Source organism: Hetaerina americana, unplaced genomic scaffold (assembly GCF_022747635.1).
Source record: "Hetaerina americana unplaced genomic scaffold, ioHetAmer1.1.p SCAF_9, whole genome shotgun sequence".
In the NCBI taxonomy this organism is placed as follows: Eukaryota; Metazoa; Arthropoda; class Insecta; order Odonata; family Calopterygidae; genus Hetaerina; species Hetaerina americana.
The window spans coordinates 70,441,479-70,468,509 of record NW_027287538.1 but is presented as its reverse complement, the minus strand read 5'-3'; the positions used below and the strand labels follow the sequence as shown (position 1 = coordinate 70,468,509).

The 27,031-nt window shown below is 40.1% G+C and overlaps 1 protein-coding gene across 1 annotated transcript in view; it reads right to left on the bottom strand.

Moving 5' to 3' along the window:
• The window catches only part of LOC139698758 (cysteine sulfinic acid decarboxylase-like), a 33,173-nt gene extending 9,066 nt beyond the window's left edge, over positions 1–24,107 (bottom strand). Inside the window, exons 1-5 of the mRNA XM_071597665.1 lie at positions 23,579–24,107; positions 17,772–18,018; positions 10,130–10,349; positions 6,885–7,032; positions 3,327–3,555 (exon numbers count right to left, since the gene is read on the bottom strand). Of these exons, the coding sequence (XP_071453766.1) occupies positions 3,327–3,555; positions 6,885–7,032; positions 10,130–10,349; positions 17,772–18,018; positions 23,579–23,910 (1,176 nt within the window). The 5' untranslated portion in view covers positions 23,911–24,107. The remainder of the gene's footprint in view (positions 1–3,326; positions 3,556–6,884; positions 7,033–10,129; positions 10,350–17,771; positions 18,019–23,578) is intronic.
• Positions 24,108–27,031: the final 2,924 nt, after the last annotated feature.

Sequence of the window (27,031 nt, the reverse complement as noted above, 5' to 3'; positions counted from 1 at the left end):
CCTGCCTCCATAGGATTTCTCCCAACAAATCCCTCTTTTCGCCCACCATACCTAGTACTTCCTCATTTGTTTTCTTCTCGGTCCATTTCACTTTCTCCATTCTTCTCCAAACCCACATTTCAAAAGCTTCCAGTCTACGTTTATCCTCCTGCTTCAATGACCACCTTTCCGCACTGTACATACCTACGCTCCATATCAAAGTTTTTACGAGTCTTTTCTTAACATCCTTACTCAACGTCCCCGTCATCAACTCCCGCCTCCTTGTAAAAGCATCTTTGTCCAGCGCAATTCTTCTCCTTAAGTTCCCACTACTTTGACCGTGTTGGTCAAAACACTAACGAGATACGTAAACTGTTCTACCTGCTCTAGTTTTTGCCCTCCTATTTTAATGTTAAGCTTGGCCTTTTTCTTTCTAGAAAATCGCATAACCTTTGTTTTCTTAATATTGAATCTCATCCCATACCTGTCGCACTGAATTTCCAATTCACTCAGCAATGCTTGCAGCCCCTTGGCTGACTGACAAACTAAGGCTTGGTCATCAGCAAACCTAACTGATTTTACGAATTCCCCGCCCACTTTCATTCCTACCTCCAGTTCTTCCCATGCCTCTTTAATCATTTCCTCTGCATACAGGCTGAACAGCAAGGGTGATAATGGGCAACCCTGCCTTACACCTCTTCCTAACACTGCCCATCCGGGCTCCCTGTTTCCCACCCGCACCTGAGCAGCCTGAGACATGTACAGATTGCGGATTAGCCTCCTATCCCGCCATCTATTCCTATTTTCTTCAATATACTCATTAGTTTTTCCCAATTCACTCAATCAAACGCTTTTTCGAAATCTACAAAACAGGCAAATACCTCCTGGTTGTGTTCTATATTCCTCTGGATTAATAATCTCATTACTGCAATTGCATCACGCGTACCTCTCCCCTTCCTAAACCCAAACTGATCATTCCCCAAGTAATCATTTGCCCTGCTCTCTATCCTTTTGTTTATTATCCTGAGAACAACTTAAGCTGCATGGGATATCAAACTTATCGTCCTGTAGTCCTCACATGATGTAGCCTTTACCTTTTTCGGAATAGGAACTAATACTGATCTCACAAAGTCTTCTGGCCAGATTCCTTCCTCATAAATACTACCAATCAGCCCATATAGACTCTTCCTACCACATTTTCCTAAACATTTCAATAGTTCCATGGGCATGTTATCCACCCCCACTGCCTTATTTAGTTTCATCTCCCTTAATGCCCTTTCTATCTCATGGTCTAGTATGCCTGGACGTAAGCTGTCTTCCTCTACGTCATATTCTTTTTCAATGTCTAACTTTGTTGGTCTAAGTTCTTTACTATACAGTTCTTCTATATAATCCTTCCATCTCTCTTGGATCTTTCCTGCGTCAACTATTACCTTACCCGCCTTATCTATAACTGTTAGCATAGCTCTTCCTTTCTTACTTCCCGATAACGATTTAACTTTGCTGTACAGTGCACCGATTTCACCCTTCCTCTGAAGACTTTCCATATCCTTGCACTGGTCTTCCACCATGCTTCTTTTGCTTTATTTGTTGCCCACCTCAATTTATTGTTCAATTCTTTGTACTTCATGTTGCCTAATTCTGTATTTACATTCTTCCATTTTCGCCGCTCATCCATCTTTGTGATCATCTCATCCGTGATCCATGGTTTCCTAGTCCTTTTAGCGTTAACATTTCCAATAATGTCTTCCTTCATTTTCAAACCATTTAATGTTTCTACATTCCATTTTCTAACTCGCCACCCCTGCCTTATCTTTTTGAAACGGACGCTATATTTCATAACAACTAAATTGTGATCAGAGTCCGCATCCGCTCCTGGGAAGTTGTGTGAATTTATCACACTGTTCCTAAGCCTGTGTCTAACCAGGATATAATCTAGCTGATACCTTTCTGAGTCACCGGGCATTTTCCATGTATACCTGCGTCTTTTGTGGTGTCTAAACCAAGTGTTGGTGATGACTAACCCCTGTCTCCTGCAGAACTCAACTGCTTTCTCCCCGCGGTCATTCCTCGTGCCTAAACTGTAGTCCTCCACCTCATCACCATCTCTTCCCTCGCCTACCGTCGCATTTCAATCCCCCATCACTATCAAATGTTTCCCTGCAGGAACACACGCGATTATATCCTCTAACTGATCGTATATCCTATCGACCTCTTCTTCCTTATGGTTGCTCAGTGGCAGGTATACCTGAATAATAACCAAGTTCGTCGGTTCTGCTTTTATCTCCACTAGTAATAATCTATCCGTTACCTGCTCTTTGTTGTCTACACTTCTTCCTATCTCTTTATTTAATACTATGGCAACCCCTCGTTGGCTCTCGTCCCCGCCGCTGTATATTATTCTATACTGATCACTCCAGTAATCCCCGCTATCTTTCCATCTCACCTCGCATAGACCTAGAATATCTATTTTTCCCCTTTCCATCTCTCGCTTAACATTCTCCAATTTTCCTATCCTCATCATTGTCCTAACATTCCACGTTCCTATTCTAATTAATGTGGTCTTCTTCTCCTGCGTCCTCTGTCCTGCTGCTGCTGGTTTTCCCTTGCAATGGTTTCGTGGGATGACGACCGCGGAAGCCTTACCTCCCCCGCTGCCAGGCACGACACACGGCCGATTGAGCCGAGCCTAGTAGTTGCCAGGACTCAAAATCTCTGTATAGTCCATCATGTAAATCTTGGGAATGATAACTAAGGGGTTTCCTGTTGCCTTCGTCAATAGTGTTTTTAACATGACACCATCACTTATTGGCCGCCCCACTGGGGTCAGATGCCATTGTAGCAGCCTCACTTAGGAACAGATACTGCGTGGACTACCTTTCGTCTGGCTCCTAACCTTCCACTTATCTGGCATGGGTGACCCTACCAGGAGCAATTATTATTACTCCTGCCAGCACAGCTCTAGGGGTCATCGGAACGCACAAGCCCTTCCACCACATCACGGTAGTAGTCCGGGGAGGGGGAGGGATATATATATATGTGTGTGTGTGTGTATAAATATATCTATCTATATATATTTTTACATATATTTATATATACACACATATATACACATACATACACACGTAACATAGGCTATGGTTGATTACATCACAGTATTAAATAACAGCCAATAAATAATCAGTATTTTAAACATACACAGGTAACCACACTTACTGGATCAATGGATTTAAGAAGATCAAAATACCCTTGTTGAGTGAAACAGTTAATTTCAATTTAAATTTAATTTCACCCTTGTTGAGGTTGGTATTTTTTTGTGGCAATAATTTTAAAGAAGTAATATCTACCTTGGCTTTCCACATCATCCAGAACTTGAGAGCATCCACTCTTCTGCCACACTGAAGGTACTTATCTCCTACATCATAACTGGTATCATAGAATTTGTCCTTTTGAAATAAGTAGGAGGCACTCCGTGAGTGGCATGCTGACAGAAGTCCTCCATGTCGTAGAAGCAATGTGGAGCACTGTTGGGGGACTGCCAGCAGTTTGTGAGGGTTCCATGCCACAGAATCTGCCCTGAGGAATAAGATGTTTCATTTGAAAATGGCATTCTGGCAAGACAATTTTAATATGTACGCATATATTTTTTTTCCATACATATATAGCACACTGAATTACCAAATAATTTTTCCCATGCCTGAAAAATATTCCACCATAAAATTATTTTTGTTGATTTACACTTTGCTGCATTTAATTTTACTCCTTTTCAGACTTTCCTCTCTAATTATACTATTTACATTTAAAAAATGCAGATTGAGATACTCCACCACAAAGAAATAGTTGGAATAGAAATAGCTTGCTCAGTAATAGAACAAGTGAAAAACATATGCTTAAGTTAAATATGTTGTCAATTCGAAGAAAGCCTCCAACATTCTCCCTGAGTTTCCTGTGCCTAAATTAGAAATCTCTTGGAATGAACAATACACAAGGTGGCAACCGTCACAAACTGAGAAATGGGAGCCAGGTTGGGTAGTACAATTCAGGAAACAGAAATTACTGCAAAGATAATTTAATAGAGGTCTGCAGGTGGAACCATTTAATTTCAACAAATATCTGGTTTAGAAACCACAAAAGACATAGGTTTAGATTGGGAAACTATGGGAGATTCATAGAAATACATCTCAGGAAGATATTATTATTGTTAGACACACATTTAGGAACAGAATTATAAATTAGTGTACTTCTTTCTGGGGGCAATGCTGATTGAGACCATAATATATTGTTAATGGAATATAAAGAAAAATTGAAGAGCGTAGTAGTGAGATGGATGACAAGAGAATGGAATGCACCAGCTTTAGCTGGGAAAAAAGGATTACCAGAAGGGAGTTGAAATATTTTTGAGCATAATGGGCTGAATGCAATGGAATAAATGTGGGTACAACTCAAAATCAGGATATCTAAAGCTGTAAACCAAACAATAGGAAATGTAAATAATAAAAGGAAGGGGAAGCAATGTATTACAGAAAATTTAAAAAAATCAGACTGAAGAAGGAAATGGAAGAATGCTATAGAAGAAAGTATAAAGAGATAAGCTTATACACTAAGGTGAGGGGGCAAGAAATGTGATTAAAGAAGCAGGGTGAGCATTTGGCAATATTATGGAGAAAGAGTGAAATGGAGGCATTGCACAGGAAGGTCAAAGCACTGTCAGGAAGGAAGACAGGAAACTCTGTTCACACTATCAGAGATATGATGAAAAATCATCAATCACCTCAGAAAGGGGACAAGAGAAATGGAAATACTACATAAAGGAACTATATGGTAGAAGCTATAAAAAGTATGGTAAGTTTGGATGTAGAATATGATGTCAATGAGGATAGCTTAGGCTTTAGGTCTAAGCAAACTTGATTATGAGATCAAAAGAGTATTAGATGAAATGAAATCAAATAAGGACTTGGAGAAATATCACATCTCTTTGGAACTATGTAAGGGGTCAGAAACATAGAAGGGTGAGTTTTTACAAGCTAATTCATAGCATTAATGAGGGAGAAAATGGCTGGAAGTCTTTCCTTAAATCATTTTTATTCCCCATTTTAAAGAAGGGAAAAAATGCTGAATGTGAGGAATACAGGGTGATAACCTTAATTTCGCACACAGCTAAGGTAGCACTAGGGAACTTCAACAGAAAGCTGGAGAAGAGAGCAAATGATTACCTACCAGGTGATCAATTTGAGATTCGAAAAGATAGAGGTGTGCATGATACCAGAGCAGTCATGAAGTCACAGATAGAAATAAATTATGATAACAAGGGTATAGGTATTTGTTTCCTTTTTGAATTTTGGAAAAGATTTTGGCAGAGTAAATTGAATAGAATTTGATGAATGCTTTGTAGAAGATAGAAGTGGACCTGAGGGATATGAAACACCCGGAACTTGTACATGATTTCAGACTTTATGCTTAGATGCCTGTAGCAGATGGAGTGTTAGAAATGGTAGCGTTAGGCATGAGAATTTGACAGGGACACACTTTCACCCATTATTTTTAATTTATTGGCATAAATGATGGTAAGAGGGGAATCTAAAGAACAGGAGATACCAATGAAAGTCAGGAAGGAATTCATGAAATTTTTTAGAATTGTGGATGATGAAACAAACTTCAGTGAGCCAGTCAGCCCAGGGCTTTCAATAATTATCGAACACATTGTAAAATCAATGTGATTGTGGTAGGATGAGAATCTATATAAATAAGATAAAGATAATGATATTATTATTTTGGGGAGATTTAGTTTAACATTAAAATTGTAGTGCATGAACTAGATGAAATAAATTGTAAGAAGAATCATGTTAAGAAACGAGGCTTTCCTGACTAAGACCTTTTGCAAAGTTGCAAAGAAAAGATGAATGAAAAGTTTGATGTAGAGTGCAGTTTTGAGCCGTGTGGAAATGTGATTATTGAGGAAATAAAATAAGTGTAGAAAGCTTGTAAGTGTTAGGTGTGAGGATAGTAAAAGAAATGAAATGGAAGGAAAGTAAAACAAATGCAGGTGTACCAGGTATGGTAGATGTACATGGCAAATAGGTGGAGAGAGGGTTGTAGAAGATATTCAAAGGATGTAAGAAAAGTGGATGGCAGGCATGCTGATTGGTGATAGCATTTTGGAAACTTTGATGGGGGAAGAATGCTGGGAAAGCAAGGAAAAGGGAGGAAACGAATAGGCATATTAAATGCAATAGAGGAAGTAATTATGAAGCAATTGAACATTATTTAAGGGTTTATTGTGGTGTGGTTTATCGTGTCATGTAGTTTTGGGTGAAGCTTAGGAATAAATACATCAGTGGTTAGTTTAACCGCCCATCCAAATACTAGGTTAACTGGTAGACTACCATTAATAGCAATATTCAAATCAAAATGAAATTACTGAATTTTAATAAACCAAAAAACTTAAATCATTCATTCTCGTCCCTTATTTTTGCAGCTGTATCTTATAGAATACCTTGGAAGTCTACCTTACGCATTTGAGCGATAAGTGAGTTCCATCGTTTTTGTGTAATTTTTGAACGATGGCAATTTTTCAGTAGCTTTAGCTTCAAATGGGTTTATTCACCCAAAGTGTTTGCTACAATTGCACACTAATCATATGGCTTGTGAGCGAAAAACTGCAATGTAAACCTGATTTCTATGGTTTATGTCATTTGAGTCATTAATAGATTTGGAAAATGGCTTCATTAATTTTTTTATTTTATATTTTTTCGAAAAAAAATAAGGTAGCTTCACTATAATTTCATATAAAGTTCAAATCAATTCAATTTTATTTTGATTTTTCGTCACGGGGCCCCAAAAAAGGCATGGGGGCTCTAAATGCCGGTGTCTACTCTGGCTCTACGATACTTCGGCACTGCATATACCTCTCAATTCCGGCGAGGAGCCCGCGATGCTTTTTCGAGAACAGGAGACCTCCGCCCCAGGCGGCGTCCACGTGCATCCACAGGCCGTATCTCTCGCAGACTTTGAATATTTTTGGGAGCGGGTCAAATGCTCCCAGGACAGTGGTTCCTGATGAATACAAGAGGCAATCTCGTTAATATTCAGCGCGGGTTTGGCGATCGGTATCGAACGAACAGCTCCGCAGGGAGTGAGATTGGACATATCACTCCCTAACGGTGATGGCATCCTCAGAATTTTTGCAATGAGGTCATCCATGCATGAAAAATTAGGACAACATCAGTTCTATCTTTATTCTGATTGAGGGACTTCATTGAAAGGGCAAGGAAGAGGGAATGCTAGTTCGGGAGTTTTGGCTACTCCTACTATTTTTCATTCCGATGCGTCTGACCATGGAATATTTGATTTAGACAGATATAATTTCCCCTGAAAGTATTTCTAGATTTATATCGTTTAAATTTGATCAAAATTTGCGAAATAGTTTTAGGTATACTCTTTTCCCGATTAAGGTATTGTATTTAAGAGATAAAACTCTTCATAAGAGGGTCTTTGAAACAAATTATATTTGGGGAATCCAGTGTTATTGACTTTATAAATTATTGAAACGTAAAATACAAAGATATTAAGAAATTCGAAACGAGTATTCGAGCATACATTTCATCGAATTATGCCATAATAAATTGTCTGATGAAGAGCAGTTGAACTTATTATTTAAGTAGAAGCTATAAAGAAAGAATCATGAATAGTATTACATTCAAAAGATTCAGGCGAGATGTAGTGGAAGTTCGTCATTATGAGAAAAACAAACTTGCAATTTTCCACAAGTTTATTTGGCAACGTACCACGCGTTTCGGTTCACAGAACCATAATCAAGTACACGACCCTCAAGGCGAGTGCAGACTTGTGGCAAAATGAAAATTTGTTTTTCTCATTCTTATCTTTTCTCTTTTTATCATTCTTATGCTTGATGGCCATGGATGAATAAATGATGGATGGTCTAGGGTGAATAAAATTTGTGTTGTCAGTGCACCTGTAAAGATGGAAGGATTAATATCCCATAATATGAAATATTTCTAATTTTTTTCGATACATTATTTTCGGAAATTATGAGTAAAAAATAAGAAAATTGAAAAAAGTCTTTTTTTCTGGCCTATTAATCGCTTGATCACAACACATAGTAGATATACATTGTTTCTCCATTTTTTCCACGCTTAAGATTCTTCATACTGTAACCCGATCATCTTCCCTCGTATCATACGAGAAGAATAATCGTCCTTGAAGTTCACGAAAATGTCATCGCCACTTTGTGATCGGAATGAAAGAACTGACAGCTCAACCTGAGCGATGGAAACCCGCACTCCTGCCCCTCGACTGCTCAAGAATGTTGTCCCACCTGCTTTCGTCCGGTTGTCTAAACCGATCTTCCCTTCCATGTCTACACTCCAAGCCTTCGCCGCCCCACAAAAGGACCGCTCATATTTTATTAAAGTGCCACATTGTTTCACTTTCAACGATCTACCCCAACAAGGTCAAGTCGGTGATTGACAATGATTGATGCTTCCGAATCGCTTAGGCAAGCTGCCGGTTAATTACCCGGTGAAGAGAATTTACTGAGGGACTCGTCCATTTTCATGGAATTCGATAGGGTTTTCGCGTGCTTGTCCAGACTTGGCCTCATCACATTTTATAACTTATCAACTCTAGGTAGTGGTGTATATTCACTTCCTTTTCGCTCATGTTTCTTTGGTGACAATTTGCAACTAGCCATGGCGCATTGTCTACCAATTAAATAATGTCTCATGAACTTCTGAAGTACTTCAAAACGTTGAGGGGTGCCTAGTTAACCTTTTGTATTCCTATACCATCTCAAACTTTTTAACCTTTATTCTCCCCATATCCTCTAAAAATGCTCATCTATTTCTTTTCTCTCCGCTGCCTATCGATTAATTCACCCTTTTATTGCTGCCTTCAACATCTCACAACTTCTCAATCTATTTAATTTGCTTCCCTGCCTCGGATTCAATGACAACTCCTCTTCTTCCCTTTTTTACACCTTCCCCCTCTCTAAAAATAAACAATGTATCCTTGTTTTTATTCTCCAGTCATCTCATTTTTTTCATTCTTCTTTATTTTTTCCATTATTTTTAATTGCTACATTTCGGATATGGTTGGCTTTATGTTACGTAGAAATATTGCACTAATCAAAATGTTACAGGAATCTCAGTAAATTTTCTTTCCTTCAGAAAGACGCAAATGAAAGCCATTGAGTAGTGCAAATATTGCATCTAATTATTATGTTTATCATTTTTTTCCTAAAAAAAGGTGTAACAGAAATATTTATAGGAAATCCACGTTTTCGCAGATTCTCAATTTATTATCAATGCACATCGTTGTAATGACAAATGCTTCATATTTCCAAAATTCAGACAGCTTATCAATCGACTAATAGTAGTACCCGATATGCACTATTTTTCTAATTTTGAGTTATATATTTATGAATCACTTTCATTTAGAGCTTTAAAATATAATAGATGGCAACAATAAAATATAATAACCATAAGTTTGCCAAGGAATATAGAAAAGAGGTGGAAGAACGTATTTTGCTGTTGATTTCATTCTAAGTCATATTTTAGTGAGAGTGACCAGCCATGAAATTACAATATTTGATAATTCAATTAAGCGTCAAAAATGAAGAAGAGAAGCTATCATAGAGGTACAATTTAAAATGAAATAAACACTGGCATAATTAAGAAAAGCACTTCCCCAATGTCACATAATTATTAAATACAGGATTTTGCCGTGTGAAAGTTGCACATTTGAATTTAACATTAATCTATAAATGACAAGTAAAATGTATTTCATTATATTTCGCAAAGTCGGATGTAAGTTTTATACTAGTGAAATAATGCCTATTATATACAGGGTTTCCTTGCCTTTCAAAATTTAAATTGTTGCAGTTGAAGTCCCAAAATAATCAATATTTCGAGAGGAGTTCACAGTTTTTTGAACCCTTCATTAAAAAAAGTCTATTATAAATATTTCAAAATTCATAATTCATATTTGTGAGCTCAAGTTTAACCATTATAGATCCCATTCGTAATCGAGATGCAGGTATCACCTCAAACTCGGCCACCTCAAATATTTATATCCGGTCATAACATAGGTGACATCCGATTTGACAGTGGGTTCCACTGGGAGACTAACAGACCTGCGGTGGCTACAACCATGAACGGTGCGTATCCCTTCGCCAAGGCTGAATCGATTTGCGACTCCAAGTGTCCGACGTCCATCCGCCCTTCCGGATCGGTCTTCACGACGAACACACCGTCTTCACCCAGGCCCTGGAGAGCTGCCATCTTGTAGATGGAATAGTGCGCGTCCTCCGACGCGAAGAGGACGAGACGAGGTAAACCGTGAAGACCGCTAGCCTGTCGAGAAAACAGACGGTCATGCCAACACCCCCTGAATGGGGAGTCCTTGAATGTTGCAGATAGAATATACGTGTGTTATGGACAATAATATATATATATATATATATATATATATATATATATTTTGTTTTTATGTGTTTATATATATATATATACTTATATATATATATATTTTGTGTGTTATATATATATATATACTTTGTGTTTATATGTTTTAAAAATCTACACCTGTATGTGTTTATATATATATATATATATATATATATATATATATATATATATATATATATATATATTTTTTTTTTTAAGGTAATCTACCGGTTAAGGTAGGTTTTTCGATGGACACAACTACCAAACAAATATTTTGTGACTACTAACAAAACACAACCCTAAATTCTAATCTACACCAGGTCCCTCTTCATCTCTGAGTACTTTCTTCCGCCCTTCATCCCGTCCAACATCCCTATCCTGTTCCTTCCCTTTCCTCTTTTGCCCAACATTCTACCCTCTATCACAGTCTTCAACATCCCACTGCCGGTCAACACCCCCTTCATCCACTTTTCCTGCCTCCATAGGATTGCTCCCAACAAACCCCTCTCTTCGCCCACCATACCAAGTACTTCCTCGTTTGTTTTCTTCTCTGTCCATTTCACCTTCTCCATTCTTCTCCACACCCACATTTCAAAAGCCTCCAGTCTACGTCTATCCTCCTGCTTCAATGACCACGTTTCCGCGCCGTACATAGCTACGCTCCATATCAAAGTTTTTACGAGTCTTTTCTTAACATCCTTACTCAAAGTCCCCGTCATCAACTCCCTCCTCCTCGTGAAAGCCTCTTTGCCTAGCGCAATTCTTCTCCTTACGTCCCTACTACTTTGACCGTGTTGGTCCAAAACACTACCGAGATACGTAAACTGTTCTACCTGCTCTAGTTTTTGCCCTCCTATTTTAATGTTAAGCTTGCCCTTTTTCTTTCTAGAAAATCGCATAACCTTTGTGTTATTAATATTGATTCTCATCCCATACCTGTCGCACTGAATTTCCAATTCACTCAGCAATGCTTGCAGCCCCTTGGCTGACTGACAAACTAAAGCTTGGTCATCGGCAAACCTAACTGATTTTACGAATTCCCCACCCACTTTCATTCCTACCTCGAGTTCTCCCCATGCCTCTTTGATCATTTCCTCTGCATACAGGTTGAACAGCAACGGTGATAATGGGCAACCCTGCCTTACACCTCTTCCTAACACTGCCCATCCTGACTCCCCGTTCCCCACCCGCACCTGAGCAGTCTGAGACATGTACAGGTGTCGGATTATTCCCTCCAATCTATTCCTTTTTTCTGCTATATACTCATTAGTTTTTCCCAATTCACTCTATCAAACGCTTTTTCGAAATCTACGAAACAGGCAAATACCTCCTGGTTGTGTTCTATATTCCTCTCGATTAATAATCTCATTACTGCAATGGCATCACGCGTACCTCTCCCCTTCCTAAACCCAAACTGATCATCCCCTAAGTAATCATTTGCCCTGCTCTCTATCCTTTTGTTTATGATCCTGAGAACAACTTTAGCTGCGTGGGATATCAAACTAATTGTCCTATAGTCCTCACATGACGTGGCCTTTACCTTTTTCGGAATCGGAACTAAAACTGCTCTCACAAAGTCTTCCGGCCAGATTCCCTCCTCATAAATGCTACGGATCAGCCCATATAGCCTCTTCCTCCCACATTTTCCTAAGCATTTTAAAAGTTCCACGGGAATGTTATCTACCCCCACGGCCTTATTTAGTTTCATCTCCCTTAATGCCCTTTCTATCTCATTGTCTAGTATGCCTGGACCTAAGCTGTCTTCCTCTACGTCATTTTCTTTTTCAATGTCTTACTGTGTTGGTCTGAGTTCTTTACTATACAGTTCTTCTATATACTCCTTCCATCTCTCTTGGATCTTTCCTGCGTCAACTATTACCTTACCCGCCTTATCTCTAACTATTAGCATAGCTCTTCCTTTCTTACTTCCCGATAACGATTTAACTTTGCTGTACAGCGCACCGATTTCACCCTTCCTCTGGAGACTTTCCATATCCTCGCACTGCGTCTTCCACCATGCGTCTTTTGCCTTATTTGTTGCCCGCCTCAATTTATTGTTCAATTCTTTGTACTTCATTTTGCCTAATTCTGTATTTATATTCTTCCATTTTCGCCGCTCATCCATCTTTGTAATCATCTCATCCGTGATCCATGGTTTCCTAGTCCTTTTAGCGTTAACGGTTCCAATAGTGTCTTTTGCGGCTTTAGACAACCCTTTTTTGATCATTTCCCATTTTTCTTCGATAGTAATAAGCCCTTTACCGTCCTCCATGATTTTCTCTACCGCCTGTTTGTATTCCTTCCTTTTCAACCCATTTAATGCTTCTACATTCCATTTTCTAACTCGCCGCCCCTGCCTTATCTTTTTGAAACGTACGCTACATTTCATAACAACTAAATTGTGGTCCCTTGTTAAATTGTGGTGTGGTTAACATTTCCAATAATGTCTTCCTTCATTTTCAAACCATTTAATGTTTCTACATTCCATTTTCTAACTCGCCACCCCTGCCTTATCTTTTTGAAACGGACGCTATATTTCATAACAACTAAATTGTGATCAGAGTCCGCATCCGCTCCCGGAAAGCTGTGGGAATTTATCACACTATTCCTAAACCTGTGTCTAACCAGGATATAATCTAGCTGATATCTTCCTGAGTCACCTGGCATTTTCCATGTATACCTGCGTCTTTTGTGGTGTCTAAACCAAGTGTTGGTGATGACTAACCCCTGTCTCCTGCAGAACTCAACTGCTTTCTCCCCGCGGTCATTCCTCGTGCCCAAACCGTAGTCGCCCACCTCATCACCATCTCTTCCTTCGCCTACCGTCGCATTCCAATCCCCCATCACTATCAAATGTTTCCCTGCAGGAACACACGCGTTCATGTCCTCTAACTGATCGTATATCTTATCGACCTCTTCTTCCTTATGGTTGCTCGGTGGCATGTATACCTGAATAATAACTAAGTTCGTCGGTTCTGCTTTTATCTCCACTAGTAGTATTCTATCCGTTACCTGCTCTATGTTGACTACGCTTCTTCCTACCTCTTCATTTAATACTATGGCAACCCCTCGTTGGCTCTCGTCCCCACCGCTGTATATTATTCTATACATATCACTCCAGTAATCCCCTTTATCTTTCCATCTCACCTCGCATAGACCTAAAATATCTATATTTCCCCTTTCCATCTCTCGCTTAACATTCTCCAATTTCCCTGTCCTCATCATTGTCCTAACATTCCACGTTCCTATTCTAACTAATTTTGTCTTCTTCTCCTGCGTCTTCTGTCCTGCTGCTGCTGGTTTTCCCTTGCAAGGGTTATATATATATATATATATATATATATATATATATATATATATATATATATATATATATATATATATACATATATATATATATATATGCTTTCTTAGACGTAACACGGAAGTGCCGAATAGTACATTACACAGTAACAAACAATATAGAAACAGAAAAAAACTTCATTACGTCTCGATCTTCCGATGAAGACGGAGTAGAATTCCGTCGACATTATAAAGAAATAACGTGTGAGTGTTCCTTTTTTTGTTTCTACATTGTTTGTTACTGTGTAATGTAATATATATATATAATTATTATTAGGTAATCTACTGGTTAAGGTAGGTTTTTGGATGGACGTAATTACTAATTAAATAATTTGTGGCCCCTAGCAAAACACAACATCCTACTCTACATCAGGTCCCTCTTCAGCTCTAAGTACTTTCTTCCTCCCTTCATCCCGTCCAACATCCCTATCCTGTTCCTTCCCTTTCCTCGTTTGCCTAACATTCTCCCCTCAATTACAGTCTTCAACATCCCGCTGCCGGTCAATACCCCCTTCAGCCACTTTTCCTGCCTCCATAGGATTGCTCCCAACAAACCCCTCTCTTCGGCCACCATACCAAGTACTTCCTCGTTTGTTTTCTTCTCTGTCCATTTCACCTTCTCCATTCTTCTCCACACCCACATTTCAAAAGCCTCCAGTCTACGTCTATCCTCCTGCTTCAATGACCACGTTTCCGCGCCGTATATATATATATATATATATATATATATATATATATATATATATATATATATATATATATATATATATTATGGGTCGTGGTAGTCCAGCGTTGGACAACTGACCGGAGGGCCCCGGGTTCGATTGCCGGGCAAGTCCCTGGGCACCTGCAGCTCCTCCCAAGCTATGTGATTTTTTCGGGTACCAGATCTTCCCGGGAAACCATAACCCGTAAGAAGTAACTCGGAAGTGTTGAATAACAAGCTTTGACAGCAACAAAAAATATAAGAACACATAAAAAGATCACTCGAACGTTATTTCTTGGTCATTTCGACGGAATTCAACTCCATCTTCATCGGAAGAAGTAGAAGTAATGATTACTTCTACTTCTTCCGATGAAGACGGAGTTGAATTCCGTCGAAATGACCAAGAAATAACGTTCGAGTGATCTTTTTATGTGTTCTTATATTGTATATATATATATATATATGTATGTATATATATATGTATATATATATATATATATATATATATATATATATACTCATATATACAGAAACATATATAAGGAAAAGGGATAGGAACACGTATAAAGGACGAACACAATAGAGGTGGGGAAGGCGGAATCGAACGGATCACAAGAGTAAAAATATTTCCTCAACCGGGACTCGAACACCGGATCTTTCCACTTGCCGGGCGGATGCTCTTAACCACTTGAGCTATCGAGGATATGTAATTTACCCTGAGATCCGTGGGTCTTATATGTCGCCAAGCGCCCCGATTCTTTAGCCAAGAGATGGCGTCAGGGGGCTGTTTCACCCACCAAAGGAGAAATAGACAATACACAAGAGGAAAGGTCTCTGGTTAGAATTCATACAACATCATACAGGAAAAGAACAGTCTTTTAGCTCATCTCTTTCTTCTGGCTATGCGTGCCACGAAACGCACTGTTCTTTTCCTGTATGATGTTGTATGAATTCTAACCAGAGACCTTTCCTCTTGTGTATTGTCTATTTCTCCTTTGGTGGGTGAAACAGCCCCCTGACGCCATCTCTTGGCTAAAGAATCGGGGCGCTTGGCGACATATAAGACCCACGGATCTCAGGGTAAATTACATATCCTCGATAGCTCAAGTGGTTAAGAGCATCCGCCCGGCAAGTGGAAAGATCCGGTGTTCGAGTCCCGGTTGAGGAAATATTTTTACTCTTGTGATCCGTTCGATTCCGCCTTCCCCACCTCTATTGTGTTCGTCCTTTATACGTGTTCCGATCCCTTTTCCTTATATATGTTTCTGTATATATGAGTATTTATTCGCCGTTTGGCGGGATTTCGTGTTTGAATGTATATATATATATATATATATATATATATATATAAACCACACAACTCTTTTACATCTACATTATATATATATATATATACCTGTATATATATCTATGTTATGTAGAGGTAAAAAATAACGAGTTCTGGAAATGACGATATTTTGATGTCATGGCATTGCTTCCTTATGCTATTGGGAAATACCGAGACTGTGCTGATTTAACTTTCTGTATTGTCAAGGATCGACCGATTGGTTAGGATCCGCCTAACCTTTTGTTTTTGTAACGCCCCCATTGGTATGGAATATATATGCTTCTACGGAAAATTGGACACTTACTTTCCATTTCGATTCATGAAACTTTGAAATCGAGAGAGAGAATACTGATGCAGGAAAATGTCTCTCATGGGGTTTGATATTTGCGTCCCTCTGCATACGCTGAAATGTTTCACCATGAGCAGTAATTCATTCGAAATGGTCGTTTGAAAAGGCGCTGGTTAACCATGGTCACTGGAAGAATATGAACAAGTCTCGCTCATCATACTTTGGCTCAGCCTTGGACTCCGTGAAGTTGAGAGAAGATCTACAATGTTGTTTGGTCATCCGTGAAGTCACAAATGTACTTCAGTTTAGCCATAACCCATGACGTGTACGAAATTCACGCCTCAGGTGAACCCGGAACCCTCCGATCATTGATCGCAAGTTTCGATCACTCGACAGCCAAGCGCCCTTATGAAAGTGTGTGTGTGTGCTCATTTTTTTACTTGTACGTAGAGAAGTCATTTAAGTTTTTGGTTAGGGGTAGGAAAGATTAATTATGGCCAACCCGCTCGTCTAACCTTACGAAATATAGGCATAATACATTTTTTTAAACCCCGTCTCAGAATATATGAATTCATATATCTACTGCCGTATATCATATGCAAAGAGAAAAAATGTAGTAACTTATGACTTATTTTTACGAATATTAATGGGTAACATAAAAAATACCTCACAATGCAATCATTACGTTTTGAAATTTTTGATTTTAACCAATTTTCACTGATTGGCCAACAATTTCTCTGCCTAGTATATAGCCATCGCGGCGTTCATTACCCATGATTCCTTACCCATTTACGTCCTTTCCTGTTCCTTCCTTTTGGTGATATATGAAACTTTGCTATAGGAATCCCCATGCACGAATTATACACACTTTTAAATTCATTACCTAATTATTTGGAATTTGGTCTCAAAATTTGCAATAAAAATCTTCAAGAAATCCTCTAAAAATTCCATCCTCTTTTGACTATTCAATTAAAAACCTCAAAATATAGAATCAAAAAATAAAAACAACATTGGTAAAATTCACCATCAAAAGAGTCGCATGGATCAAAAGGTAGTACAGAATCAATAACCAATAACATCAACTAAATATTTGAAAAAAGTATTCACAAAAATATTCTAAAACCAACACCATGAAAGATTAGTCTCAATTGATATCTATGGGGGGAGCTAGAATGTCATTCCAACGCTCGTGGTACATACGCCAAAGGTCCCTTTTGGCAAAGAGATCCCAAGTCACTGAAACGGATGAGAGGGTGGTTTGTGTTTTTGGATTCCCTCCCGGAAAAGGGATACTCTGTGGCTAACTTGAAAGCGTTGCTAAACTACTTACGGGTCGGAAGGACTGGCCTTCAAGGGAGAATGCGGCAGGGACGAGAGCAACAGATGCAAATTGGCACGTGGCCCAGCAAGGGTTTCTCATTTGGTGCATCTTCCAGTCACTCACCCCCCTTCTCCCCTTCCTTCTATTCCCCCCTCCCCATGTCCACTCTCCATTACTCTTCCATCTCCCTCGAGCATCTTACTGCCGCAAACTTTGGCCTTGTCTCACATTTAAACACCTACCTTTCGTTAATTTTACCAAGTTTTTTGGCTTGGCTCAACCAGTGTATTTTTCGGAGTTATACTGGGGTGTTGCTTGGACATCCTTGGGAGACCAAAGCATACCTTAACTTCGGGCGCAAACTTGTACCGCGCCACGTTGATGGCGCATCCGTTGGCCATGGACCCTCCTGGGCAGAAGATCCCGTCCCCGCCGTTCGCGGAAGGATGACCATCTCCGAAAACCAGTTTGCGCATGCTCAAAAGGATCTCCTCCTCCATCAGCGTGAAAACTGGGGCCACTTCGTACGTGTACACGCTCGGATTGAGAGCGTCCGTCAGCCACTGCCCGGCGAGCCCATAAGGGTCGAGGCTGCGGAAAGAAGGAAAAAATACACACGATGTTATGTCTACGTATGATGCCTATTAAGGAACGTGTACGAAGAAATGCACACGATGTTATGTGTATTATGTTTATTACGGAAAGTTTTTAACTAAATGTTTCGAATGAGGAGAGGTTCGTTGTGATAGAGGGAAGACTCACTCGACTGGTGCGCACTTTATCGACGAAATGTTTCATAAGAGTCGCCTGGGAGCGAATAGCAACATACGACCGAATTCAGTTATGACGAGATGCAAGAACTGAAGACCTGCTCGTCTCAGTCGTTGATAGTTCAGCCTCTGCTCGATTATTTTGGCACAAATATTTACTCGTTGCACACGTAAAGCTCTGACCTACAGTGGTCGTTTTGAACTGTGATTTGTTACTCACAAAATGCTTAATTTCAAACCAGCTTTTCTTTGTTTGATCTCATTAGCAGATATCTTGTTATAATCACCCTTGTTTTAAATTAGTACTTATTATTATTATGAATATAGTACGGCTATGAATCTATTACAAATAAATGATAAAATATAGATTTATAAGTTTCTAAATATAGATCTCGTAGTTTTTGTTCATGGTTTCCCCAAAACGATTTTTAATACTCTCATAAATTCATAAAATTTCAACTCCTCTATAAGAGGACATTATATTTGTATCATTTATTAATACATAGAACCCGATAGGAGGACTCAGGGCAGACGATAACGGAAAGTATCGTTGTTCAAACTATTTATTATACCAGGGCATCAGGATGGTAAACTGATTTAAAAAAATAAATAATGGAAAATCAAATTTAAAAAATCTTATTTAACTACGCAAATTCAAGGTAATTTAAGGAGTCCAAATCATTTAGCAAGACCGGGATTCGAACTCGAATTCCTCGATTTCCCATCAAGTCTTCATCCTGTGTAGCTTAACTGGCTTAATGGTTTAGAAAGTTGTTTCCGTGGTGCTATCGCACTCAACCGAAAATAGGGGGACCTGGGTTCGACTTCCGGTTGGGGCGAATGGTATTTTTACTCTGCACTTTCTTACCTTCAAGAGTGCACACAAGTGAGAGACTACGATAAGGTTAATGTTGCAGCAATTCCTACTGTTTATATGAATTTATTTTAACGAAATTTCCTGAGTAGCGCATTCATCAATCCTCAGAATATTTTATCATTTATATTTTACAATATATCGATATATTTATTACTAAGAATTAAACTTTCTTCAATGGAAGAGTTAATAATTGGAAATATAATATACATATATAAATATATGTATATTATTTATATATATAGTATATCTATGCTATGTCTTGCTCTTCCTCATTTGTTTTTTAATTCTGCTCACTCCACGTACTCCATCCTTCCTAAAATCCACAATTCAAAAGCCTCCTGTCCACCTATTATCCTGCTTCAGTGACCATGTTTCCGCACCGCACAAAACCACGTCCCATATCTAGATTTCTCATAAAAGCTTATTTGCCTAATACAATTCTTTTCTTTGTATCCCTACAACTTTGACCATTATATTCCAGAATACTTACGAGATACGTAAACTATTCCACCTGCTGTAGTGTATGGACTCCTATTTTAGTATTTAAATAAGCCTTCCTCTTTCTCGGAAACCGCGTAACCTTAGTTTTTTACATATATTCTCATACCATGCCTATCGCACTGGCTTTTCAATGTGCTCAGCAATGTTTGCAACCCCTTGGCTGACTGGAAAACTAAAGCTTGATCAGCCACAAACCTTTTCTGAACCACCAACCGATTTCCATTCCTACCTCCAGTTCTCCCCATGCCTTTTTTACCATTTCCTCCGCAATAATACGTTTCACAGCACAAGTGCTAATGGACACCCCTTTTTACCCCCATTCCTGACTGCCGCTCTCCGCACTCTTCATCTGCTACTCGCTCCTGGAATTATCTATTTTTCAAATAATTTTAATTATTGTGCTTTTCGTTTTATATCGCTGTGATCCCGAGTTGGACAAGAGAAGAGTGACTCTTTACATCGAGTCGATATGTGAGGCAGAACCTTTATCCATGCACTACTCATCGTGGTCTCGACTGGCAATGAAATGGGAGATTAGAATCATTCCATCAGCACTAAACTCACAAAATTTCATGAAATCAAAACTTATTGTATTCATTTTTGGAAGAATGAAACTGGCAAAAAATCAATGTATCCAATTTCTTAAAGATTTTATTCTAAAATAATGACCGCAGTTTCAATGCGTATGTGCTATTCACAAGAGTTCCTTTATGAGCTAGTTCGAGAGGAACCCTTGTAGACGTTCAGAAATGTGGGAGAAGGAGCCATAGATGGTTAGGTTAACTGGTAGTGATGTTGAAAGAATCAATGACGATGAGAACGTTTGGGGAAGGGGGATTACCAGGGGTTTCTTGACTAGACGCAGGAGACGTGGGGTGGAGCGAAGTTTTTGAGGATGACGTGGGACACTTAAAAATACCTCCCCTTAATCTTCGTTTCCTGTGTTAAAAATTACGTATATCCGTCAAAAGAACTTGGTTGATTATTAAATTCTGCAAAGTACTATGGTTTTGACTCCAGTCACACGATTTGTCTATAGTTCATTTGGTTAGTTTATGCGTCAAACTGCTGGAGCACAATTTGGTAATACTTCGTTTACGAGTGATTTGAATACTTGTCCCCTTTTTGTGTCCGGTTGGAATCGTGAATTCAATAAGTCCCTCGACATCTTTATCTCTGGGGTCTCACCTATGACTTCGCGTGTTAAAATATCAAAATCATGAGGTCACTGTGGGACAGGGGAACACAAATAAAAATTCGTCATTTTCAATGAAGTTCTAGTGTGCAGAAAATTTCACCGCCTTAATTTGAGCTCAGGAGTTCACAAGCCATCGTCTGGAATTGTATTCAGAGTCGTCCGGTTGGCAGCCTTAGGCTTTACTGGGCTACTACTTCACCATTTTCAGCTGAAGAGAGCCCTATTATTATAAAAAATAGTATCCCAATTAAGTGTAACAATTTCAGAGTGTAAAAATAATTCGCCTTGACCGGGATTCAAACCCGGTATCCCTCAATATCTGGCTGGCTAGTTAAGCTATCGAGGCGTACTTTTAAACACCCAAATTTTGGGGGATTTAAAGGAACAAGATGTTGTGACAAAATACCGTACATGCAACGTCAAAGGCATTCGTAGTCATGCACGACGCGCCACAGTCCACGAGGTTAAAGCCAACTTTGAACATTTAGGCTATTTTTACCTTTGACAAAAATCCAAGAAACTGCGGTAGATGCCGAAACAGTAACTTTTAACGGAGTCATCCACTAATATGCATTTCAATGCAACAATTTAAGAGGGTAAAAATAATTCGCCTTGATCGGGATTCGAACCCGGATCCCTCGATGTCAAGGCGAATAATTTTTACACTCTGAAATTGTTGCATTGAAATACATATTAAGGGATGACTCCGTTAAAAGTTACTGTTGCGGCATCTCCCGCAGTTTCTTTGAGTTTATCTCAATTAAGGTTGCTTTTATGGACACAGAGACTAGGAACCTCGACATTTAATGCCCCAGTTTATACACTACTAAATATCCTAACTCTGTGATATTATTAGGTAGTAGTCTACCGTTTAAGGTTGGTTACCTCACAATGAACCATGCTTCAGGCCCGCATACTTCCTCACTCCTCTTCTCTCCGCCCCTTCGATTCGATCCATAATTCCTATTCCTTTTCTCCTTCTCTCCCTCTTCAATGTTCTCTTGCCTCTCAGTATCTCCTGCATCCATTTTTCCTGCCATCTTCGTATTTTTCCCAACGTTTTTCTTCCTCCTTCCATCAAGTTTAATATTTCTTCATTTGTTTTCCTTTCCATTTATTTCATTTTCCGATTCTTCTCCACTCCCACACTTCAATAAACTCCAATCTACGCTTATCCTTTTACTTCAACGACCTAGTTTCCAGTATATGCAAAACTACGCTCTACAATAAAATGATCATTGGTATTTTCTTTATATTTCCACTTGAGATGCCTGTCGACAGATTCCTCTTCTCTTTAAAAATCTTCTCCAAGATGAAATTCTTCTTTCGATGCACTTACTAACCAAATATTTTTCGAACCTCATTACCTTCGTCATATTTTACTTTATTCTCATACAATACCTAGTACACTGATTATTCAATCCCCTCAGCAATGATTTCAATCCTTGTCCTAACTGATCAATTAAAGTTTGACCCTCCGCCATTTTTATGTTTTCAGAACCTATCCTACTTCCACTCCTGCCTCTAGACCTTCCTATGTCTCTCAAACAATCTCCCCAGGAGCATGTGGATATTATATGACAGCCCTGACTTGCCACTGCGCATACCGTCCACAGACCTACCTGACCATTCATTTTCTCCTGTGCGCCCTGAGACCGGTACCGGTTTTATATACTTATTTCAAATCGCCGTCACGGTGGTGGCGGGGTAACGTCCCCTCCTGCCTACCCAGAGGTAGCAAGTTCGTTTCCCGCCAAGTAGTTTTTTTGCACCTAGGGCTTCGGTGTATGTCAATGTCTAATTGTTATATCATTATTTATAGTCGAAAAAACTTTGGCTATTTTCGGACTAATGCAAAATCTAGGGTTTCATTTTAATTTTACGCTGAATGGATAAACCATTTTCAGAAGACATTTTTTGATTGTTCTCTCGAAAAGCCTATTCTGTCACCCCGGCCACTACTGCGGCCTTCACACGCGGAGATTCCGTCGCATCGTATCAGTAGGTAAGAATTATAATCTCCAAGGAGAAAATCTTCCCCGCGTGCTTTGTCCGAAAGACCAATCATGGGGGACGGCGAAGTGTAGGCGACGTGTCGACAAAATGAGAGATACGGGCGGGAAACGTGCGGAGTCAAAGTAAATACGTATGGTACGACCTTAAAAGTCATGCATCTTATGAACACAACATAAGTATACACATAGCACACATTAGAGCACTATTTACTCTACATATGTTAAGATTGACGCCACATTAAGTTTTTCCAAATGACGTTTATCTTTTTTGCTCATTCTCGGGGCCTTCGAAATCCCATGAAAATGTAGCATCGATGTTTTCTCGAGCTAGAAGTACTGAGATCAAAACGCTTTGTAATGATAACCACGACTTAAGTTCCAAGAGCTGGAGAAGCTCTATTTACATTTCTGCAAAATCCCGATGGGACTTATTGAAAGACGGGAGCTTTGAGCCTGATATCATCTTGCTCGGATGTAACCAGAATACGCGCCAATTGAAAGAATCGTATCTACGGCGCTTCAAAGCAAAAAATCACATGCATCGCCGGACGATATAAATCTCGAGACCCATTCCTTGCGACAGGTGATCCGTTGGTGAATTCAAACTTCTCTTTTCCAAACCGAAAAATGTTAAGCAAAAACCGTCCTACTCGAAGTACAGTGCTGGGGAACTAATGGGAAACGTATCCGGCGGGTGGTAAACGTATTGGCGGGAAAGCGATACATCCTCGTGAAAATTCACCCTCAAGACCACCTTCAACGCGGAGCGAAAATAGTTTCAATTGTTCACCTCGAGAATAGCTGGTTGAAGAAGTGTGGGTGACCCGTCTTCACGCTGTAATCCACCACGAAACGCACGAATGCCAGCAGCTGCTCCTGAGTCGCGGGGCGCCCGTCCCCCGAAGGCCTGTGCTCCGCCAGCCGGGAAGCCATGTCCTCGGGGTCGCACCATCTCAGCACCGGAGACCCACCGGTGACGTCCAGCGGCTTAGTGCCTTCGAACACTGCGTCTGTGAGAAGCAGATCCGCGATCCGCCGCAGGAAATCTCCATGCTTGGCCTCGATCGGGAGGCTCTCGAACCAGTCACCGGGCTCCGCAACGTGACCTTCCGCTTCCGCCATTTTAATCGATGCCGGCTCACTCTTAAGTTTAACGCTGAGGGCGTCTCTCAGAGTTCCTCATTCGCTGTCACTAGCGGAGTCCAACTTGACCACGACCAGTGGTCGTGTACGAGTGACGCTTCGAAACGTAAATCTCCAACCTGCTTAAGGCGGTGGCATCGAGACTATGTGAGCTTCGCCCTCGAATGAATACTAGGGTCGGCAATGGATAGGGGAAGGCTTTATAATCTCTCTCTCCCACACACCCGCCTACCTTCTCTATGTTTCTCCCTCCAAACGCGACATTTGTATGAAGACCAATGGGTGAATTGGACGTTGATGAAATGCATGACGTATCCTCGAATAAAAGGGGAGGGGGTACTGAGATGGACGCCAATTGGTTATTCGTAGGGCGAAAAAAGTTGGAACCCCGTGGCGATTCAGATTGACTTCATCCGGTTTCCTGTTTACTTCCCCAATCAATCCCCCTGAGCGGTGGTCTCCTCTATTCCCTATTGGGCCAAAGTCGGCCCTCGATAACCGTGGAGCATTACACCTTGGAAAGATTGAGGTTGAACGAGGACCAGATGACGCACGCGATCAGAATAAGCCAACACGACAGGGACTCTTATTCGTTTCGGCAACTAGAGCTCAGTCAAACTAACCAATGAAAGTAATAGACCAAAGTAATCAACCGGCGAGCTCGGAAACGAGTGAAGTTCAAGTAAGGGGGAAGCAGGCGCATTCCTTTCCTTGCGAAGCCAGCAGTTTACAAGGAAGTTCTAGTGAATTAAACGTCCTTGGGGGAGTTCAGGGTGTCCAGAGAAATGGGGATTTGAACTTGGGTCCTCCGCACAGCAGCCAAACGCTCCGTTAAATACCTCGTTGATGTGAACTCCTATATCTATTTATTATGGTAGTCTATTGTTTAAGGTAGGTTTTCGGATGGATAAAGACCAATTACCGCTACATTTCCAAGTCTCTCCGTAACAAGTCACATCTTACTCCTTTCTACATACAATTAGATGTACTCTTATACTTACACTGGTTTATGCTCTTCATCTTTAATGCTTATTTAATGCTTCATGCTAATGATAATGCCCTCCTATTTCCGGAGAATCTCATAACCTTCTTCTTTCTCCCTGTTTCTCATTCCTGTCTCATCACAGTGATTTCACTACGTACTCAACAATGACTGCGGTTTCTTGGATGACTAGGATCCCCATATCGCATCCTGGATCGATTGAATTGGATCAAATTTGAGCACACTGTTAATGTACTGAAAACATTATGCTCAGTGAAGTTGGTGTAGCAAGGAGGATTACTGATCTGCGTTTGTTTGTTTAGATACTACATCTACATCTACATAATACCCCGCAAGCCGCCGCAAGGGCGTGTGGCGGGGGGTGTTAGGTCACCAACCGTAAAAAAGAAAAATACCACATGCAAAAAAAAAAACACGGAAAATTACACCCACAGCAGCGCACACACTCATGCAAAAATCCCTTCATCCAATACTCATGCAAACACATATACCGCAAAACCACTAAAAAACTGCACCCCATGATGCAGCACGAAAGACATCCTACAATACGCAAGCCAGGACACAACAAGCAAGAAATTGAAACACCACATGAAAATGCACCACGAAACACTCTACCCCCCGAGGAGATTCTAAAAGGCAGGGAATGCGACCCAACGTTGCAGGTAGCAGGAATTTCCCCCCGCGGAGAGGGACAAGGGATTAAAAGGGAAACTTAAAAACAGATGAACAGAACATGAATGAGGTCATTCGGATACTATACGCATGTACATACCTCGCGCTTTCCTCACACTATCTTCTCAATATGAAGTCATTCCGGGACGATTAACTGGTGAATTTGGAATAAATTTTGCCCATAATATTCACTTATTTGTTAAAAATAAGTTTAAGAATAACCGAGTGATGCATTGTGGTATCATACTAGACCGCAATCACAACAGTCTAAGTCGGGGAAACTACATATGCGTCGCTCCCTGATTAAAAACTGGTTCCTCTAAAATGCACAGTTGGACAATCCATTAGATAATAATAGCTCATATAGCTATGAAAAACCAAAAAAGTATACTTTTTCTTCTTGGCTAGACCACACAGCAACTATCCGGCGAGGATGTGACACTCATACCAGAAAACATCGGATCGAGAGTTGAGCAAAACGCAAGGAAAAACGTGCCCGGTACTTGAAAAACTGCCATTAGGACGCACTGTGACACAAAATTACAAGTAAAAATTAGGCGACAGATATTCTGGAAAACTGCTAGGCCCTGACCGTTGCACACAACTTATTAAAAACGTATCGATGGTGTAATCTTACAAAGCGCCAACCGGAGTAATGAGTCCAAAGTTTGGTTTGATAAACAGGTTTGGTTGAGAGCAGAGCCATTCGCAGCAGCAACCTGGTTACTCTTGAGGTAGAACTCATCTCGTACAGAAACATAGGACATGTGAAATTGACAGATTAAGGTGGGGGGGGGGTCGTATTTACTTTAGAGAGATAACATTTGTTGTCTCCGGCGCAACTTTATCGAATTTACATAAAATATTGAAATGGAATATAGTTTTTGACTTTGTAATTCCACACACCTCATATAGAACACGACCGATGACGTTCAACGTAATAACCGGGGTCGTGCTCTATATAAAGGGCGTGGAATTACAAAGTCAATGGCTATATTTCAACATTAGAGAGAGATGTAACGTCGAAGACCAAGATTCAAAGATTGGTTTATGTCTCACGGCTTTCAGAATAAGCACAAACATGGCATACAATCAATACGAAAAAAAGGAAAATTAACAGATTAACACTAATCTCCTCTTTACTGATTCCTTTCCGTGGATAGTAATTGAGCGTTACCCCCCCGGATAACTCAGCCGGCCGGGTTAATCAGGTGGGCAACGCGTGGCGATTCGCACGTTTGGAAACGGGATTACAAGTCAAGAATGGGTGTTCATGATTCCAGACATCGCATGCAGTTCATCATGTACGTCCGGATAGTGGTAAATAATGGCTGATGTTCTATCACCCTTGCCATGCGACAATCCAGCTTTTACCAGAAGTTTTGTTTCCCGCAAAATTTCAATGGAGACCCGATGGTTGATTAA